This window comes from Nicotiana tabacum, chromosome 8, assembly GCF_000715075.1.
Source record: "Nicotiana tabacum cultivar K326 chromosome 8, ASM71507v2, whole genome shotgun sequence".
In the NCBI taxonomy this organism is placed as follows: domain Eukaryota; kingdom Viridiplantae; phylum Streptophyta; class Magnoliopsida; order Solanales; family Solanaceae; genus Nicotiana; species Nicotiana tabacum.
Genome location: NC_134087.1, coordinates 48,199,468 through 48,216,465, shown reverse-complemented (window position 1 = coordinate 48,216,465; position 16,998 = coordinate 48,199,468). Strand labels below are relative to the sequence as shown.

Sequence of the window (16,998 nt, the reverse complement as noted above, 5' to 3'; positions counted from 1 at the left end):
CAACAATTAGCCCAAAATTTCTCCGACGGTTTGAGTCAGAACAGAGTTTAACAAATTCCTCTTTAATTCAAAATTCAAGACAAGCATGATCACCATAAGAAGTTGTGTTAATCATCCAATGAAGACAAAAGTAAAGAGGAAGTAACTTTTCTGGAGAAGTAGTATCATCAGTATTCTACTTTATATATAACTTCACAAACAACATGGAAACTAGATCACGCTTTTCCATAAAGGTTCAAACAATGTTGGCACACTGAGCACACATAAGTAGACAAAGAATAAAAACTGCAAAGGTCAAAAACACTAACCAATGCAAGTTAATGAGCAAAGAAATGAGAAAGATTAGAGCTTTAGCAATGACTCAAATAACTTCAGACAGAAACCTCAAATAGTCAAAATTGATCATAATCCTTCAAATGCAGCATTATCACCAACATGAACTAACAAAAGTTAATATCCCACTTATCTGTAGATCCTGATATGCAGGACCAACCAATTATCATTTCATTCCTCAACTTATCAAACATTATTACATCAGATCACACATGTCAAATAGAACTAACACATTACTAAAACCAGAGATACTAACACATTACGTACTAAAATCAACCTTTCTGTTGAAATAGAACCAACACATTACTAAAACCAGAGATACCAACACATTACTAAACCCCAAAACATGAAGTCACTACAAAAGGAAGGAAGAAGAAATGTCGAGAAGGAAGAAGAATTGTTAAGAAGGAGCGGAGCAAGTACCTGTTGTTGCATTCTGGTCAAAAAACTAGCAAATTGTTCTTGCATCATCTTCTCCACTTCTAGAGAAATCCTCGTCTGCTTCTGCACTTGCGTGTTGACGCTCCTCTGCCAACTTCCTTTCCAACTCAATTTCCATATTTCTTCGCAACTCAGCAGCCATTTGTTCACATTCTTCTTATAACTTTCTATCCATCTCGGCTTGCATCTCTTGACGCACAATATCAATAGCAGAAGACACGCTGGCCTCTATGTTTGCCTGAATGTTACTCTTTTTAGGAGGCTTCTTTCTATATCCTTTTCCATGAACATAGCATGTTCTCTCACCAACAACGGAGGATAAAATCTCATCTCTAGTCATGGGATGCTCGATCTCCTCAGATTGTTACTGAGCGACAACTTCCTGGAGTTGACCCTGTATTTATGCATAATCATTTAAATCAAAACATAATAAAACATATTAAATGAAACTTACAGAAACACAGAACTTTATAAGTGTTTTTAGATAATTACATGAATTTGTTGGGATTGTGAAACCAACCACACCAGTTCTCCTCTATCATCCTTGCGTGTATATTGGATCTCCCAAACTTTATATGGTGTGTCCAATATTTCTCTGCAATATAGTTACGGAAAAAAAATATATAAGCAAATATATAAATATGTAAATAACAAAGAAACATATGTGATAGTAGGGGACTAAATATATTTTTACCGTAGATTCCTCTACTTCTGCAAAAGACTTTGTACCACAAGAATGCTTAGTTATTTGCTTTTTCTATTTCTTTTGTTCCTCTCACTTACAACCATTAAGTAAACAGATTAATAAATCATCATTCAAAGAGACAATCTTTAGGTATTAAGTTAATACCTTAACTTCCGGACTTCCAAAATATTGTATTAGGTATTCCCAGTCCTCAAGCTCAACATCTTCAGGTCGATGAGACAATCTTTCTTCATTAGTACTGTACTTAGAGTACAGAATGCTGAGTCGAGCTTTCCATGCCCTAAAAAGCCTTTGCATAGTGCTAATTACAAAGGCCTGAAACCTATGCTCTCGCAACCCGCTGCAAACTTCAAATTTATCCTGACAATAAATGTAACATTATATTCAATATCCTAACCACATAAATAAACCTTGCAACTTAAAGTCAATACAATATTGAAAGTAGTTTATTACCTTGACCTTTAACCATATTACTTCTCCGTGTTTTAAAACTATTTTCTGCCAATTTCCATCTTGGAACGAGATAGTGCTCCTCATGATCAAACCACAGTAATTAACAATATCTGTAGCCCCAGAACCTAATGCTCTATCAATGTCATCTGGAATCATAATTTTGATTTTGCCACCACACTTAGTTTTTACTTCTAAACTTTTAGATTTGTATTTTCCTCTTCCTCTTTTTTTATTGCTGGAAGAAACTGCAAAGTAAAAGGATACTATTGTTCATTAGTAGCTCCACTCAATCAGTAAAAATAATTTTCACAAAACAACAAAAAACAGAAACTAACTTGCACAATTTTCAGCCTCTGGAGAGCAATGCACAGTTTCTGCTACATTTCGTGATAATTGTGTTTCTAAAGAAGATATTTGGAGAGAGTTAGTAGATACTCGTCCGGTCTGTAAAGGTCTTTGACCCGGGTTACTTGGTTGTCTATCTCTACAGATGCATCAGATACACGTCCGATTTGTATGTGTGGCTGAGATGTCACTCCAAAATTGCCACGTCCTTGAAAATTTTCATGACCACAGCTCGCCCCGCCTCTCCCACGTTTTCCTCGTCCAATTCCTCTCATTTCCTGCAATAAAACATAAAAAGAAAATGATTGATCAGAATAGAGAAAATATTAATTCACTAATTTTCTAACTTCATGTCTATAGAAAGGGGACATAAGTCCATGCCTCATTAGATATTAAAGTAAAGAAAGCTCTACTGTTTGTTAGTTGATGGTCAATTCTTTTCACCCAAATTAGCAGGCACATAGAATAATAGATCCCTTCTTTTAATACAATTCATTACTTCCACCTTTACTTTATACCAATACAACATAAAGCTACAAGCATCACGAAGAGAATCAAAAAAGAAATATAAAGATTCAAGCATCAATAATCTTTGGTTCATTGAGAGTTCCAAATAAATACATGGGGTAGTATAAAGTCATGGACGAAAATATAGAGAATTTTCAAAATAGGATGTAACATCTATATCATTCGCTTTTTGCTTCTTAGTCTTCAAGAGGATGTATCAATGTCCTCCCCATCATCATCATCAAATAACTCTTCTTCTCTATCTTCACTCTCTGATATTTCTATATGATTGTCATTAATGAAATCATCTTCCTCATTATGCACATTGTTTTGAGCTTGCGTACTTGCATGATCGTAGTTAATACTTTGTGGTTCAACATTATCCCTATGTAGAGACACCTCAACAATATTTTCTTGGTCATTGGTGCACAAAGTATTAAATTCGGCTTCCTCTTGCTGATAAACATCTTCATTCAGTAATTCTTCATCTTCAATATCTACACAATTATCATCATTATCAGGCATTTTGAAAAGGTCACGAGGATTTGTCTTCACAACAACAAGCCAATCATTATCGACCATGTCGTCCAAGTAAAAGACTTGTTCTGACTGAGATGCCAACACAAATGGCTCATTTGTATTCAAGGCACACCAAGTATTCACACTTGTGAAGCCTTATTTGTCAATCTTATATCCTCTTCCTAAGCGAGCCACATCCCATCAATGACACTTGAATAAGTAAACTTTTCTATTTCCCACATAAGATAACTCATAATTGTTCTTTAATACAACATAATACTCCTTATTAGAGTCTGAATCATCTCCTCTCACAAGAATACCACTATTCTGCATTTTTCTTCTCAAATGCAAGCTCTTTTGTATGGAATCTAAATCCATTCACCACAAATGTTGAATATCGATGTACTAATGGTGCAGGACCGACGGCTAAGCTTATGAGCTCATCATTTGCGCGTCCTTGTGCAGATAGTACAAATATCTACAAAGACGAACAATATTGTTATGACCAATAACATGATGGGATGAATAAACTAATATCAATATTATCATTTGAGTAGACAACTACACATGCGCGAAACCAATCAAGAAACCCATTTTTATGAGCTCTCATTGAACTTTGAATTTTAATCTCTCTTGTATATTCCCTACATTTTTAGTTAGCTAAGATAAATCGGATTCAAATTATCTCAATGTGAAACTATCTTGAAGTTAATAAGAGACTTACTCCATGAAATGCGAAACCTCTTTACAATTTTGAAGCACATACATACATGCTTGTTTAAACTCATCATGAGATAGCCTGCTGCCTTCTGAGGCACCTTTTGTTTGCCCACTTTTTTTAAAGATATACATCTCATCATTTGACACAGATCCATCGTCATTCCTAGTTGGTTTATTGAACTTTGTTGAGATATTCTTCAAGTATCGTGAGCAAAATGTGAGGTTTTCCTCTGCCAAATAACCTTCTGCAATTGAACCTTCTGGACGATTTTTGTTGCGAACATATGACTTAAGTGTTCGTAGATACCTATATAAAATGACTTATTAATATAATGTGTGTCATTCTAAAACTATAGCATCAAAATTATTAAACAATAAATTACCTCTCAATAGGATACATATTCCGATATTGAGCTGGTCCACCAAGCTTTGCCTCACTTGGCAAGTGAATTGGCAAATGAACCGTGACATCAAAGAAAGCCGGAGGGAAAACAAGTTGAAGTTTGGTCAAAATAACAAGAATTTATGCCTCTAGGATATCAAGATCTTCAATCGTCAAGCACTTAGTGTATATACTCTTGAAAACTTTCCTAAGGCTATAATTGGATCACACACTTCCTTGGGTAGCAAACCACGTATAGCTACTGGAAAAATGTCTTGCAACAATACATGATGATCGTGACATTTCAAACCATGTATCTTTTTCTCCTGTATGTTGACACACCTTGAAATGTTTGAGGAAAATGCATCAGGAACCTTCAGATTCGTTAATAGATTGCATACCTTCAGCTTCTCTTTCGCGGACAATGCATAGCATGCTGCCGGTAACAAAGTATTATTCCTATCCTCAGTAGGATGCAACCTTTATCTGATTCCAAGATCCATCAAGTCATATCTATTTTTCAATGTGTCTTTTGTCTTTCCAACCATATTCTTGACAGTTGATATAATATTATCGGACACATTTTTTTCGATATGCATCACATCAAGGTTATGTCGTAACGTAAGACTCTTCCAATAAGGCAATTGGAAAAAGATACTTTTCTTCTTCCAATTGTAAGCATTGCTATGAACATCATGCTTTCTCTTTTGTCCTTCACCAAAACCCACATTACCCAAAGCTTGTAATTGCACAAGTGTTTCATCACCTGTTAAAAGGTTAGGTGCAACTCCCATTTCAACTTTCCCATCAAATAACGTCCTACTTCTCTGCCATGGATGGACCATGGGAAGGAAGCGACGATGACCCATATAACACAACTTACTACACAAAGAAGTCAATTGTGTATCTTTACGGCAACAAGGACATGCAAGCTTGCCTTTGGTTGACCATGCTGAAAGGTTTTCGTATGCAGGAAAGTCATTGATCGTCCACATGATAGCCACACGCATCAGAAAATTAGATTTTGAGTGTGCATCATAAGTCTCCACCCCGTCCCATAATTCTTTCAACTCTTCAATCATTGGTTGTAAATATACATCGATATCATTGCCTGGACACTTGGGGCCTGGAATAAGAAGCAGCATCATGAAATATGGATTTTTCATGCAATCCCATGGTGGGAAGTTATACGTAGCTAGTACGACTGGCCAAATGCTATGATTAGAACTCATGTTCCCATAAGGTTGGAACCCGTCACTCGCCAAACCTAATCGAACATTTCTTAACTCAGCTGAAAAGGTGGGATGTCGTGCATCAAAGGATTTCCATGTTATTGAGTCAAATGGATGTCGCAAGACACCATCATCAACATTTCCCTCCTTGTGCCACCTCATCTTTTTAGTTGTTTCTCTTGCCATGTACAATCTTTGAAGCCTTGGTTTGATTGGAAAATGCCGCAAGATTTTATGAGCTACTTTCGTGCCTCCGTGTTCTTCGGAATTCCATCTAGACTTACCACACTTAGGACATGCTTGGACGTCGGCATAATCACGCCAATATAAAATACAATCATTCCGACATGCATCTATTTTGGTGTACCCCAAGCCGAGGTCACAAAGAACTTTCTTTGCTTCATAGAAAGAATTAGGCACAAATGACCCCTCGGGAAGAACTTCTTTAAAGAAGCTCAATAATGCATTCATCGATTTGTTGCTCCAATGGTTAAGACACTTCAAGTGAAGTAGTTTAACAACAAAAGACAACTTCGAGACTTTTTTACAACAAGGATAAAGTTTTGTCTCAGCATCTTCTAACAATTTGTAGAACTTTGTTGCATGTACATTTGGCTCTTCACTGTCCTCTGAATTATTATTATTATCCTCCACATTCATATATCCACAAGCATCATGAATCATTTCAGTTATATTATCCTCGTCAATGCTATCATCTTCTGCTTCATCACTAACTGCAGTATTCGAATTTTCAACTCTAACTAACACTTCTCCATGCAAGTCCCACACTTTATAAGAATCTCAAAAACCCTTCTTCAATAAATCTCCTCTTACACCAACCCTTAGCTTGAACGTGGTATTCATATACCCTTTACAAGGACACCGAATCATAGTGTTCACTGTTGGTTGGCTGAATGCCCAATTAAGAAAGTTGTCTACTCCATCTCTATACCTTTGGTCGACTCTATTCCTAATATTCAAATAACTTTTATCCATCATATCTATATTAAAAAATAAATAAATTAATTTACTAATTAAAAGTGGAAGGATTATAATAATCAAAATATATATAATAACTAACATATACCAGGGCTATTCAGACAAGCAGTCACAAAAACACATTATTCAAACAAGAAGGAAGCAGTCCATTCCAGAATTACTTATACGAATTGTGTGCAATGAAGAACAAGTTCAAACCAGGGTATGTACAGAATCGATGGATAGAAAACAAGGGAATATATACCACAAAAAGTGGGTACGGGTGGAGAAGAGGAGAGGGGAAAAATGGAGGTACAGAAAATAATTTAAGAAAATACTTTGTAGTCAAATAAATATTACTCCATTCAAGTGTGACCTCGCTTTTAACATTAATATACATAAAGATAAAGAGCAAACTAAAAGGGTGTAAAAGGGTGCTGCTAGTAGCTCCAGTATACAAGCTACTCCCTCTGTTCCAATTTATGTGAATACATTTCCTTTTTGGTATGTTCCAAAAAGAATGACCCCTTTCTAAATTTGGTAACAATTTAGCTTAAACTTACAATTCTACCCTTAATGAGAAGCTTCTATAACCACACAAATACTCTGGCTCCTTTTTAACTTGTTTAGGACCACAAATTCCAAAAGTCTTCCTCTTTTCTTAAACTCATGCCCACTCAAAGAGGTTCACATAAATTGGAACGGAAGGAGTACTAGCTTTGTGGAAAATGGAATTCCAAAGTCTATAACTTGGAGGTGGAGAAATGGTTTAAACATCTCACCACCATCAAAACTAGCTACATTTACAACAGTTCTTATACAATTTCAAAGTTTTGAAACATCAATGAAAGAACATCCATTCCACCAAGAATTCCAAGTAAAGTGCAGCCTTCCAGAACTCATTTCATAAAACTAAGATTCCTAATAGGCAATAAATGCTTCCTCTTATTCCAAGATTTTATCCACAACATCCAAATTCGTCAACCAATTAACTCATACTATACATACAGCAATTTCACTCCACACCCAAGTTAAACACCTAGGATTTTCAACACAACAAAAAGTTTAAGCTTTGCCATGAAATCAAATCTTGCCCACTACCCAGAATTCAGTTTCAGGTCTAAAGCAGAATCCAGTTGACAAATTTCTCCTTTAGCTAATTCACAAGAACAATCCCTCATACACTGCACAGACCCTTATATTAAAATTAAACTTTCTAAAGAAGGCATCCAAAAAAAAATATCCACAACCAGACACCCAAATCAAGAACAGAACTTAAATACTCGAGCCTTGAAAATGAACGAGTACTTGAAGTTCCGACTCTGAACAAGAACAATCCCTCATACACTGAACAAAACTTGTTAAAATTCTGACTCCGCCTCTAATTACAACAAAAGCAAATTAAAAAACTAAAATACTTGAGCCTTGAAAATGAATGATACCATTGTGTTAGCGTCCAAAGATAAACCTCGGAGATACAAAAATTAACTAACTTAATGTCAGTATAGTTTCCCATTAGCGTCGGTACTCATCGTAACCCAAAATGTCAGTATATAGAAGAAAATATAAAAATATAGAACTGTTCTACCTGAAGTGAAATCTTACAAAATAATCATAAAAACCCCAAATGTAAATCAATATGGGTTTTAAGTTAGACATATGATATTAACAAAATAAGAAGGTTTTCAGTTAGATTATGGAAGAGAAATCGTTCGTTCCATTGTACCTCCACGAAATCGATTACAGCAAAGCAACTTCTTTCCCCAAAGAAAAACGAAAAGATTAGGGATTTTAACATACCTGAGTTGTTAAAATTTCACTTCTATATTTTCTTGCCCTTTGCCGACTTCCCCAGCTGTGTACAAGTTCTTGAGTGCGTGAAGTTGAAGAAGCTTTGAGTCAATAGAGACAACTCAAAGGAGAAGATTAGGGATTCACATTTTGATTTGAGGGATTTCGATTTGGGTGAGATTTTAGCAGAAGAGAGGACCGATTTCAAACGAGAAGATTTGAGGGATTTCGATTTGGGATTTCTTTTGTCAGGACCGATTTCTAGAGAGAACCGATTTTGGGCGTCTCGATGTGTTCGAGAGTGTTTAATTAGGAGAGGACCGATTCACATTTTATTTTCTTTTGTTATTTTAAAAGGCAATAGGAGCGACCCACTCGTTGCAATACATATTTAGCAGGGACTTCTCAGAAGTCGCCCCAAAAATATGGAGCCAAATTTTAATATTGGCGGGACTAAAAATTTCAGCCACATCAGAGGTAAATAGTCGCGGCTAAATTATTTACAAACTGTGGCGACTTTTTAAAGTCGCTGCTAATAATATAACTGTTGTAGCAACCTATAGGGTTGCTGCTAAATGACACCACTAATTATCCAATTTCTTATAGTGTAATTTTTTCTCTAACATATTAGTTGGGATGTTTCCTTATTTTCAACAATTGGATATAAAGTAATAGTATCAAAAAGGTAGGTTCTGTGTGTTTTTTGAATGGATGCATTCAGTCGTTGTCTCTAGTATATATTTACAAAAAGACTTCAAATGTGTTTGTAGTATTGACTTTCAAGTTGTTGGTTATGGTAATTTACTGAGTGGTTTATGAAAACCTTTATTTTCTTGATGTAGAGAATGTGTTGCCAACAGATCTAGAATCACAGAAAACTCTTCCTTGCCATGGTACAAGCGCTGCTTAATTAGGCCATAATTTTACTGCAATGATTAAAAGATTGATCAATAATGGTGAGATTTTACCTCCTTTAGATTCTGATGGTTTGGGAACATGCATAGATTGCATAAAAGGAAAATACTGGTAGACATGTTTTGTATGAAACAAATTTTTTTCTGTACAAAATATTTTACCGAAAAATATTTCCCATGGGAAGTGTTTTTAATACTCTATTGGTGAAGTGAACAACAATACGTTTCCAAAAAAAAAATTATAAATTTAATGGCACTAGCAGCAAATTAGGTTGTTTTGATGGTAAAACTTTTTGAGTATAAAGATTAACAATAACGTCTATGTGATGGATTGAGATAATTGTGTGGGAAAGTGGCTTTCACCCATAAGTGAGGTCGTGAGGAAGTTAATTTTTTTCTTTTGGTTAAAAATATTTTACTTGAAACCATTTCAGTAAAGCAAACACAAGAAAATATCATCTTCTTGAACAATATGTTTCAACATACGAAATATACTCAGGAAAAAAAAACTGGTGTGTTAGTTTATACGAGTCCACTAAATTATAGAATACATAGTCTTCTATGAGTTTCCATTGAGAATACTAATGAAGCAGTAAGTAAAGGAGACATGAGATTTTTACGTGGAAAAATCCCACTCTAGGGGACAAAAACCGCGACCTACACTTGTAGGCTTTTAACTTCACTAACTTGTAAATACCTATTACAAGCCACTTTATAATGACTCAATTACAAAGACTTCAACTCAACTAACTTGTGATACTCTTACCACAAGCCACTTTGTCACTCTCTAGTCAAAGACTTTAACTTATGACTAACTCTAGTCACAACACAAACTCAGAGAGTTTATGATTTTTACAATAGAGTTCCTAATCAATGCTTCTAGCTAAGTAATTTAGGAGTTACAATAAGAACAATCACAAAGTTACAACTCAACTAAGGACACCAAAATATTAGATTTAGGAACTGGTCTGTAGTAGCGTTTGTCACACCTCCTTTTTGTGCACCTGCCCCGAAGGATAAATGCGTGAGGGAGTATTTCCATTTTAAGTGACATTATTCGAAAATGGGATTATTTATTTATTTCAGAGTCGTCACTTGGGAAAGGTTTGGCTTTTGGTGTCCCAAGTCACCGGTTTATCTTGAATCCCAAATCGAGGAAATTTTCGACTTTCCAAATGAAGTCTGCGAACCAGAAATTCTAAGTAAGGAATTCTGTTGACCCGAGGGAAGGTGTTAGGCACCCACGGATCCCGTGGTTCTAGCACGGTCGCTTAAATTGTTATAATGGCTAAATATCTGATTTTAATACATGTTATAACTTGTGTGCTTTTATTAAGTTTAAACCGCTTTTATTATTATTATTTAATATAATTGCAACGTCGTGAAAACGTATCTCGAACCTCGTTACAATCAATGTACCAGTGGTCATAGACACGTTTCGACTCTGTTGAGATTTGGATTTGGGTTGCATAAATGCACACCCATACTTAGGGAAGTAATTTTATTAAAGACGCGCCCTAAGCGATTGGCGTATCGTTATTTTGGGCAAAGCCGTGAAACTTTGCTAAACGGCCCGTCCCGGAGTCTAAGCAACTTTACAAACACATATAGAGGGTCCCGCAGCTTGTGCATTTTTGTTTGGCAAGGCACGCCTCATTTTTATTTTAAAAGGATTGACCTATAGTGACTATGTTTTCTATTTCGTTCGTCTCTATAATGAAAGAAAAAGAGTTCTAACTTATTTACATGCTCACGAGTTATTATAGTTGAGTTTCGAAAGTGAGTCGTTAAATCTGAAAACGATACAATAAGGGCAGTCGGTTAACAATTATGGCCCAGGTCCAATGTATAAAGGGTAAAACTGGACTTGTGCCATCCTTATTCAGATGTTGGGCTTAGCTAAATGATTCAACACATGTTCAAACTTTAAGAATCCGAAATGAAAGTGATACCTAATGAAACCTTTTTTTTACGAATTTAGATGAGCAAGTTGTTAACTAAAATAGTTTGAACTATTGAGTAATCAACCTAAGGCCTGATGTGTATTTGGAACATGCTGTTTAATCGAACAAATTGAACTAGCAGAATGTTACAACTACACTATTAGTCCTTTTAAACTAAAAGCCTACGGGGAAGAAGTTTACAACTTAAACTGCTATAGGATAGTGCCCATGTTATACATAACCAACAACTACCTGATTCTAGTGAAGGCAACTAGCTAACATATATACAACCGAGATTCAGTATATAACCAGAGTTTACATGGGCAACGCATAGAATGTTCTAAGTACAGACAGTAAAAGAAAGAAAAGACTACATTAAACTACAGCTTCAAATCTTTCCCATTTTTGCATTCATGCTTCGAGTAGCTTACAAGATGTACCAGTGTATCAGTTTGTGTACCTGGTATTTGGAAAGCAAGGAAAAAAGATGAAGATCAGTAGAAGCAGCAGTAGTGTAAATACACAGCAACAACAAGTTCAGCAACACGGCAAAACCAGCAGAATCCAGTAAATGATCAGTAGAATAACCCAGTAACCGATTGAAACCCAACAACACCAAAATGCAATCACAGTCAAAGCAGAAGAGAGACAGGTAAAGTTTCAAATATAAGAACAGAGAAGCAGAGGAAGAACAAAAGGAAAAAAACCAAACAACGCATAGGCTTTTACAAACAATTCACAAAGGGACACCCAAATATAATCTAGAAAAGAAATTGATTGTAAAAATATTTGCTGACTAGCAATCAATTTCTACCAACAAAAAAAAATTAAAAAAAATGAAGATTTCACAAACCTGCAAATATGGGTTGTTGAAAAATAATAAACAAAGGTTAACCCAAAAGATACATAGAAAAAGAAAGTGTGCTTACTTGTGGTGAGATGGATAGCAGTTTTTCAATTTGATATTTTCCCCAAACCTGCAAAATATGGGAGTAGCAAATCTATCGTAAGACAAATAAAAGAAAAATGTTCCTTAAGATACCAAGAAAAATGTTTCTTAACATACCAAGAAAATGCCTTTGAGAGAAGTATGGAAGTTTAAGGGATTTAGGGTTTTTACCTCTATGAGGAGGAAGGGAAATGAGACTTGACGGTAGATTTAGGTTTGATAAAAGTTAGAGTTTTTTATGTAAATTTTATTATGTTTTATTCCAATTTTGGTATGGCACCACTTTCTCCCGGTAAATTTTTATAATTGGACAGTACATTATAAAAAAAATTATTTTTATTTAATATTTTAATTAAAAATATAGAGATTTAAGGACCAGTAGTATTCTCGTCCTTACTGGTTCTTAAAAAGTCTTTTTCTTGTAGTGTCGAGGGTATCCTAGTTCGAGGGCTGAATTAAGTTTTAACATTGGTTTGCTTTATATTATTATTCATTTCTATTACTGATCTTTACATTTATCAATTGAGTGAAATCACGTATTTTTAAAATCGCATTATAAGTTTTATTATTATCCAATTTTAAAGGTAAACAATACCTAACAAAACAAAGAACAAAAAAAAGGAGATAATGTAAAACCGAACATGGGAACCAGAACAGCATGTGTAAACGTGCAAATTTATTTCACATTTGGCACTTTCCAAAACTTTTTGTTATGTCAAACACTAGCCACATCATGTGAGGGGCCCATACCCACACAACTTCAATTACTACTGCTAGCTTCATGATGTGTCTGTTCTTGCAACTTGGCACAGACTACCTGAGTACTAGTACGGCTTTGAGCAAACGATGATGGGGAAAGCAAATGGTTATGAAAATTGAGTTGGAATATCAAACAAAGATAGGAAATGGGAGTAAAAAAAGTAGGCGTAACATCTCCATGGCTTCATTTTACCCTGTGGCTATTTTTTGAGATAAATGACAAGAATGTTTAATTAGAATGATTTTGTGAGGTTACTATCACAACTTTGCCTAGAAACTTTCTTCTTTTTTATATTAATGCAGACATTTCCAGAGTAATCAACACATCGCTATAAAAATAGAGGCTGCCAGTTTTGTGAACTAAAAGGTTACGAGTGAGACAAAAAAGTTGTTTACAACTATTTTAGTTTTATATATACATCATAAATAACAATTACTAGTAATATAGAAAAAAATAGTTTGTCTAGAGAAGGTAGGTCTTCTAGGGGTTGTACCGAAAAAAAAAACAATTAAAGCTATGCTAGAGTTTGATGCAATAATAATTGCAATGGAAATGACACACACATATATATTTCTATAAGTAATACATAAAAAAATATATAAATTTTATACACTGCAGCTATCGAATATAAATAATTTTGGCCGCGAGCTAAAAGTGATCTTTGACGTAATTGCAATGCGAGGACAATAACTTTGTTGTGCTTTCTGCGCCATTGATATTTTAAAGGAGAAGAAGTCTTTTGGAGACTTTAATCAGATTTGAAAATTTATGATTTCAGGTCAGCTCTCCGACAAAAAAATATTGAATCACTATATATCTGTTTGTTTGTGCATATATATTTCCAAAAATTTGATAAGCATTTAACAGCTAGCTAGCAGATGGTTCGCTACCACGGTTGATAATGTTGACTGGGTAAATTATTGATTATGAACGTGTTCTTTACATCTAAAGCTCGTCTGCTTTCTATTTTTCCTAATTTATGCTCTTAATCTATAACAGCGATCAGCCAAGCATAATTTTGAGGTGAATTCTCATTTTGTTATTGAATTTGATGAGCATGTCTTCTCTTCAATTTTTCAAATGCCGATAAGATATTGAAACTATTGTTAGACAAACATAAGCGCGCGACAGCATGAGTAGTCACACATGCAATATTTCTCTTTAAATATTCTGTAGCCATTCAAGTTTTACTCTTTTCACCCACACCCACACACAATATGTAAGTAGGTAAAGATGTACATTTTCAGGACTATTTTATTAGTTTGTTTATCAGGTTTAATTTAGAGTTTACAATAATCACACTGCGCATATAAATGTTTTTCATACTACAATTCAGTAGATAAAAATTAAACTCACTCTTAACTAGAATATATTAGGTTATAAATGCTTAAAATTTTACTTGTTAATAGTTAACTTTTGATTTGATAATATAATGGTGGGTGGGGTTGGGGTGAGGCTTAATTTATTAACTGATGATTAAGGAGACATACATTTTGTGACTGGGACTTCCTTTAGACAATATGTGTTACGTTAACTATGTCAGCATAATAAGATTCCTGCTTATCCAACAAATTAAATCAAAGCATGTTGTACATTGATATAGTTATGATTCGTATTGCTGCTTAGACTTCTATAAAAAGCATTTTGTTGTAGGGATAAAAAGGCTAAAAAATTTAACATAATATGATATTGTTTTTTTTTTTTATAACAAATAGACCACTAAACAGGCTGTCAAGTGATTAATTTATAAATATAATCCAAAAACAAAGATCCAAAATTTATAAGTTGTCCAATGTCATCTCTAAAATATGCTAAGCCAAAGCTATGAAAACTGTAAAAGCTAAGTATTACAAATTTGTGATATCATAGACAACTTCCAACATATCGTGGTGTGTGTATCCACAAGCCAAGGGCAAAACTTCAATGTAGCACCTCTAACGCTCCTACCAGGCGCCAAGTTTTGCATTTGAAAGGACAAGGCAAATGTGAATCTCCAACGAACACCATCAACTCCAGGAGCTGTCCAACCATTCCAATAGTTTACCATGTATGTGTGATTGCACAAATATATCTTCTGTAAATCAGCAATTTCAGTAGCAGTATGAAGCAAAGAGTGCAAAGACGTAGTCAACTGGCTTTCGACTGGCTTCATCCAAATTGATACGAATTGCCAGTTAGCTTGTCTATAAAAGGCTAGTTCCTGGATATGAAACCAACTCCAAGTGCTGCCGTGACACCTTCCGATTGGGCATGTAACCATGCCAATACCACTGAATAATGTTATAGCCACACTCAGAATTCCAATATAGCACACTGACCATCTAAAATTCTTGGACCCCAGTTTGTTAACACATTTAAGCACATTTGGAGACAGTACTAAAGTGAAGCTATGAACAATCTGAAAACATAACTTATCTCCTAACATGCAGAAGCTTAATAATGCAAATACCTTAATCTAATTAACATGACAACTTGTGATATTATGTAAAACAAGGTAGGCTGTGTGCTTGTATAAATTGTCACATATCTCACTAGATCACCACCATATTGAGCATGATAACATGCTAATACCACTGGTAACTAGCCTAATAATATATAGAACACACAAAAGTAACAATACCAAGCAGCAGCTGATCGTACATTCCAATACCTGCTCATCAATCAGGTGCTCTTCTTTTGTCAATCCTAATCCTAAGATTATGAGTACGTGATTTGTCAAGGTTGATCAACCTCCTTCTTGCACTTGGTAGTTTAGAGATTGTGTGAAACTAGACTGTACCTGCAAAAGATAAGACCATGTTAGCCAAAAAGTCTGCGACAATATTGCCCTCTCTGAACACATGTTGAAAGATCACATTGAAATGGTCTCGCATCTCCTTAATCCCCTTTACTTCTGGCACTATGCACCAAGGAGGATCCCATTCTCCTTCAATGACCTTCTTCAACACTAATGAATTAGTCTCCAAAATGAAAGGATGAATGTCATGTTCCACACAGTATTTCAGTCCCTCCACAATTGTTTTTGCCTCAGCTACAACATTGGTAGTAACCCCTAATTCTATTGCCCTTGCATACACTAGGTCACCTACATTATCTCTCATACAAAAACCTAGTGAGCTAGGTGCAGGGTTTCCTTTTGAAGTCCATTAGTGTTACATTTGAACCACCCTACATGAGGAGCCTGCCATGTGACCGTTCTGGTAACAAGAATAGGCTTGTATCCTTCAAGGTAGCTTATCATATCTAGCCAAAGCAAAGGTATATTTGACAGCCATGGATACCTAACCCTTTCCAAGTAATGCAATGTTTTGTTTACTTCATGGATCACTCTACTAGTCGACACTGTACCTCCATTCCTGCCTGTATTCCTCTTCTTCCACAGCTCCCATGTAATGATAGTTGGTGTTGCATGAAATAATGACTTCAACTTTAGGCAAAACTTAGCATTCCACCATGCACTTATCACTTGTTTCACCTGCACCAACGATACAGTAATCCATGCAGCACCAAAGAATGTCTTCCAAACCTTACTAGCAGTAAGACTACTTTGAAAGATGTGATCAAATGTTTTCTCTTGGGGATGTTGACAACACCAACATCTTGAAACATGTATATAACCTTGCCTTCTCCATAAATCATCTGTAGACAATAGTGTCTCCATAGTCTCCACAAGGAGACTGATATTTTGAATGAAAACCCCTTAATCCACATGTTTTTGAACTCTAAATTGAGGTTTGCACTATGCCTAAGAATCTGCCAAGCACTCCTAATAGTGAACTTACCTGATGATATTGGCATCCAGTATGGCTTGTCTCAATACTCTTCACCGCCTTCATAGTGAACATAATGTTTAATATGCTCAGCAATTTCTTCAGGAAATCTTTGATCAATCAACTTCTCATTCCATGTCCCTTCTTGCCTCAATTGTGCCACCTCCTGCAAATTCTCATCTATTGGAAAATCTGGAGGCAAAATATGATATAGTGCTCCTAATCCAGTCTAATTTTAATGCCATATGTTTTTTA

The 16,998-nt window shown here is 35.2% G+C and overlaps 1 protein-coding gene and 1 long non-coding RNA gene across 2 annotated transcripts; both read right to left on the bottom strand.

Moving 5' to 3' along the window:
- Positions 1-2,839: 2,839 nt before the first annotated feature.
- On the bottom strand, positions 2,840-8,406 carry LOC107765776 (uncharacterized). Its single transcript, XM_016584465.2, has 3 exons — positions 4,408-8,406; positions 4,029-4,331; positions 2,840-3,782 (listed from the first exon to the last, which is right to left on the bottom strand). Exon 1 carries the CDS (start codon positions 6,320-6,322, stop codon positions 4,889-4,891), a length of 1,434 nt encoding a protein of 477 aa, XP_016439951.1. The 5' UTR covers positions 6,323-8,406; the 3' UTR covers positions 2,840-3,782; positions 4,029-4,331; positions 4,408-4,888.
- Positions 8,407-11,460: 3,054 nt separating this feature from the next.
- LOC107765778 (uncharacterized) lies at positions 11,461-12,467 on the bottom strand. Its single transcript, XR_001643501.2, has 3 exons — positions 12,331-12,467; positions 12,194-12,241; positions 11,461-11,724 (listed from the first exon to the last, which is right to left on the bottom strand). It is a non-coding gene; the product is annotated as an uncharacterized LOC107765778 (long non-coding RNA).
- Positions 12,468-16,998: the final 4,531 nt, after the last annotated feature.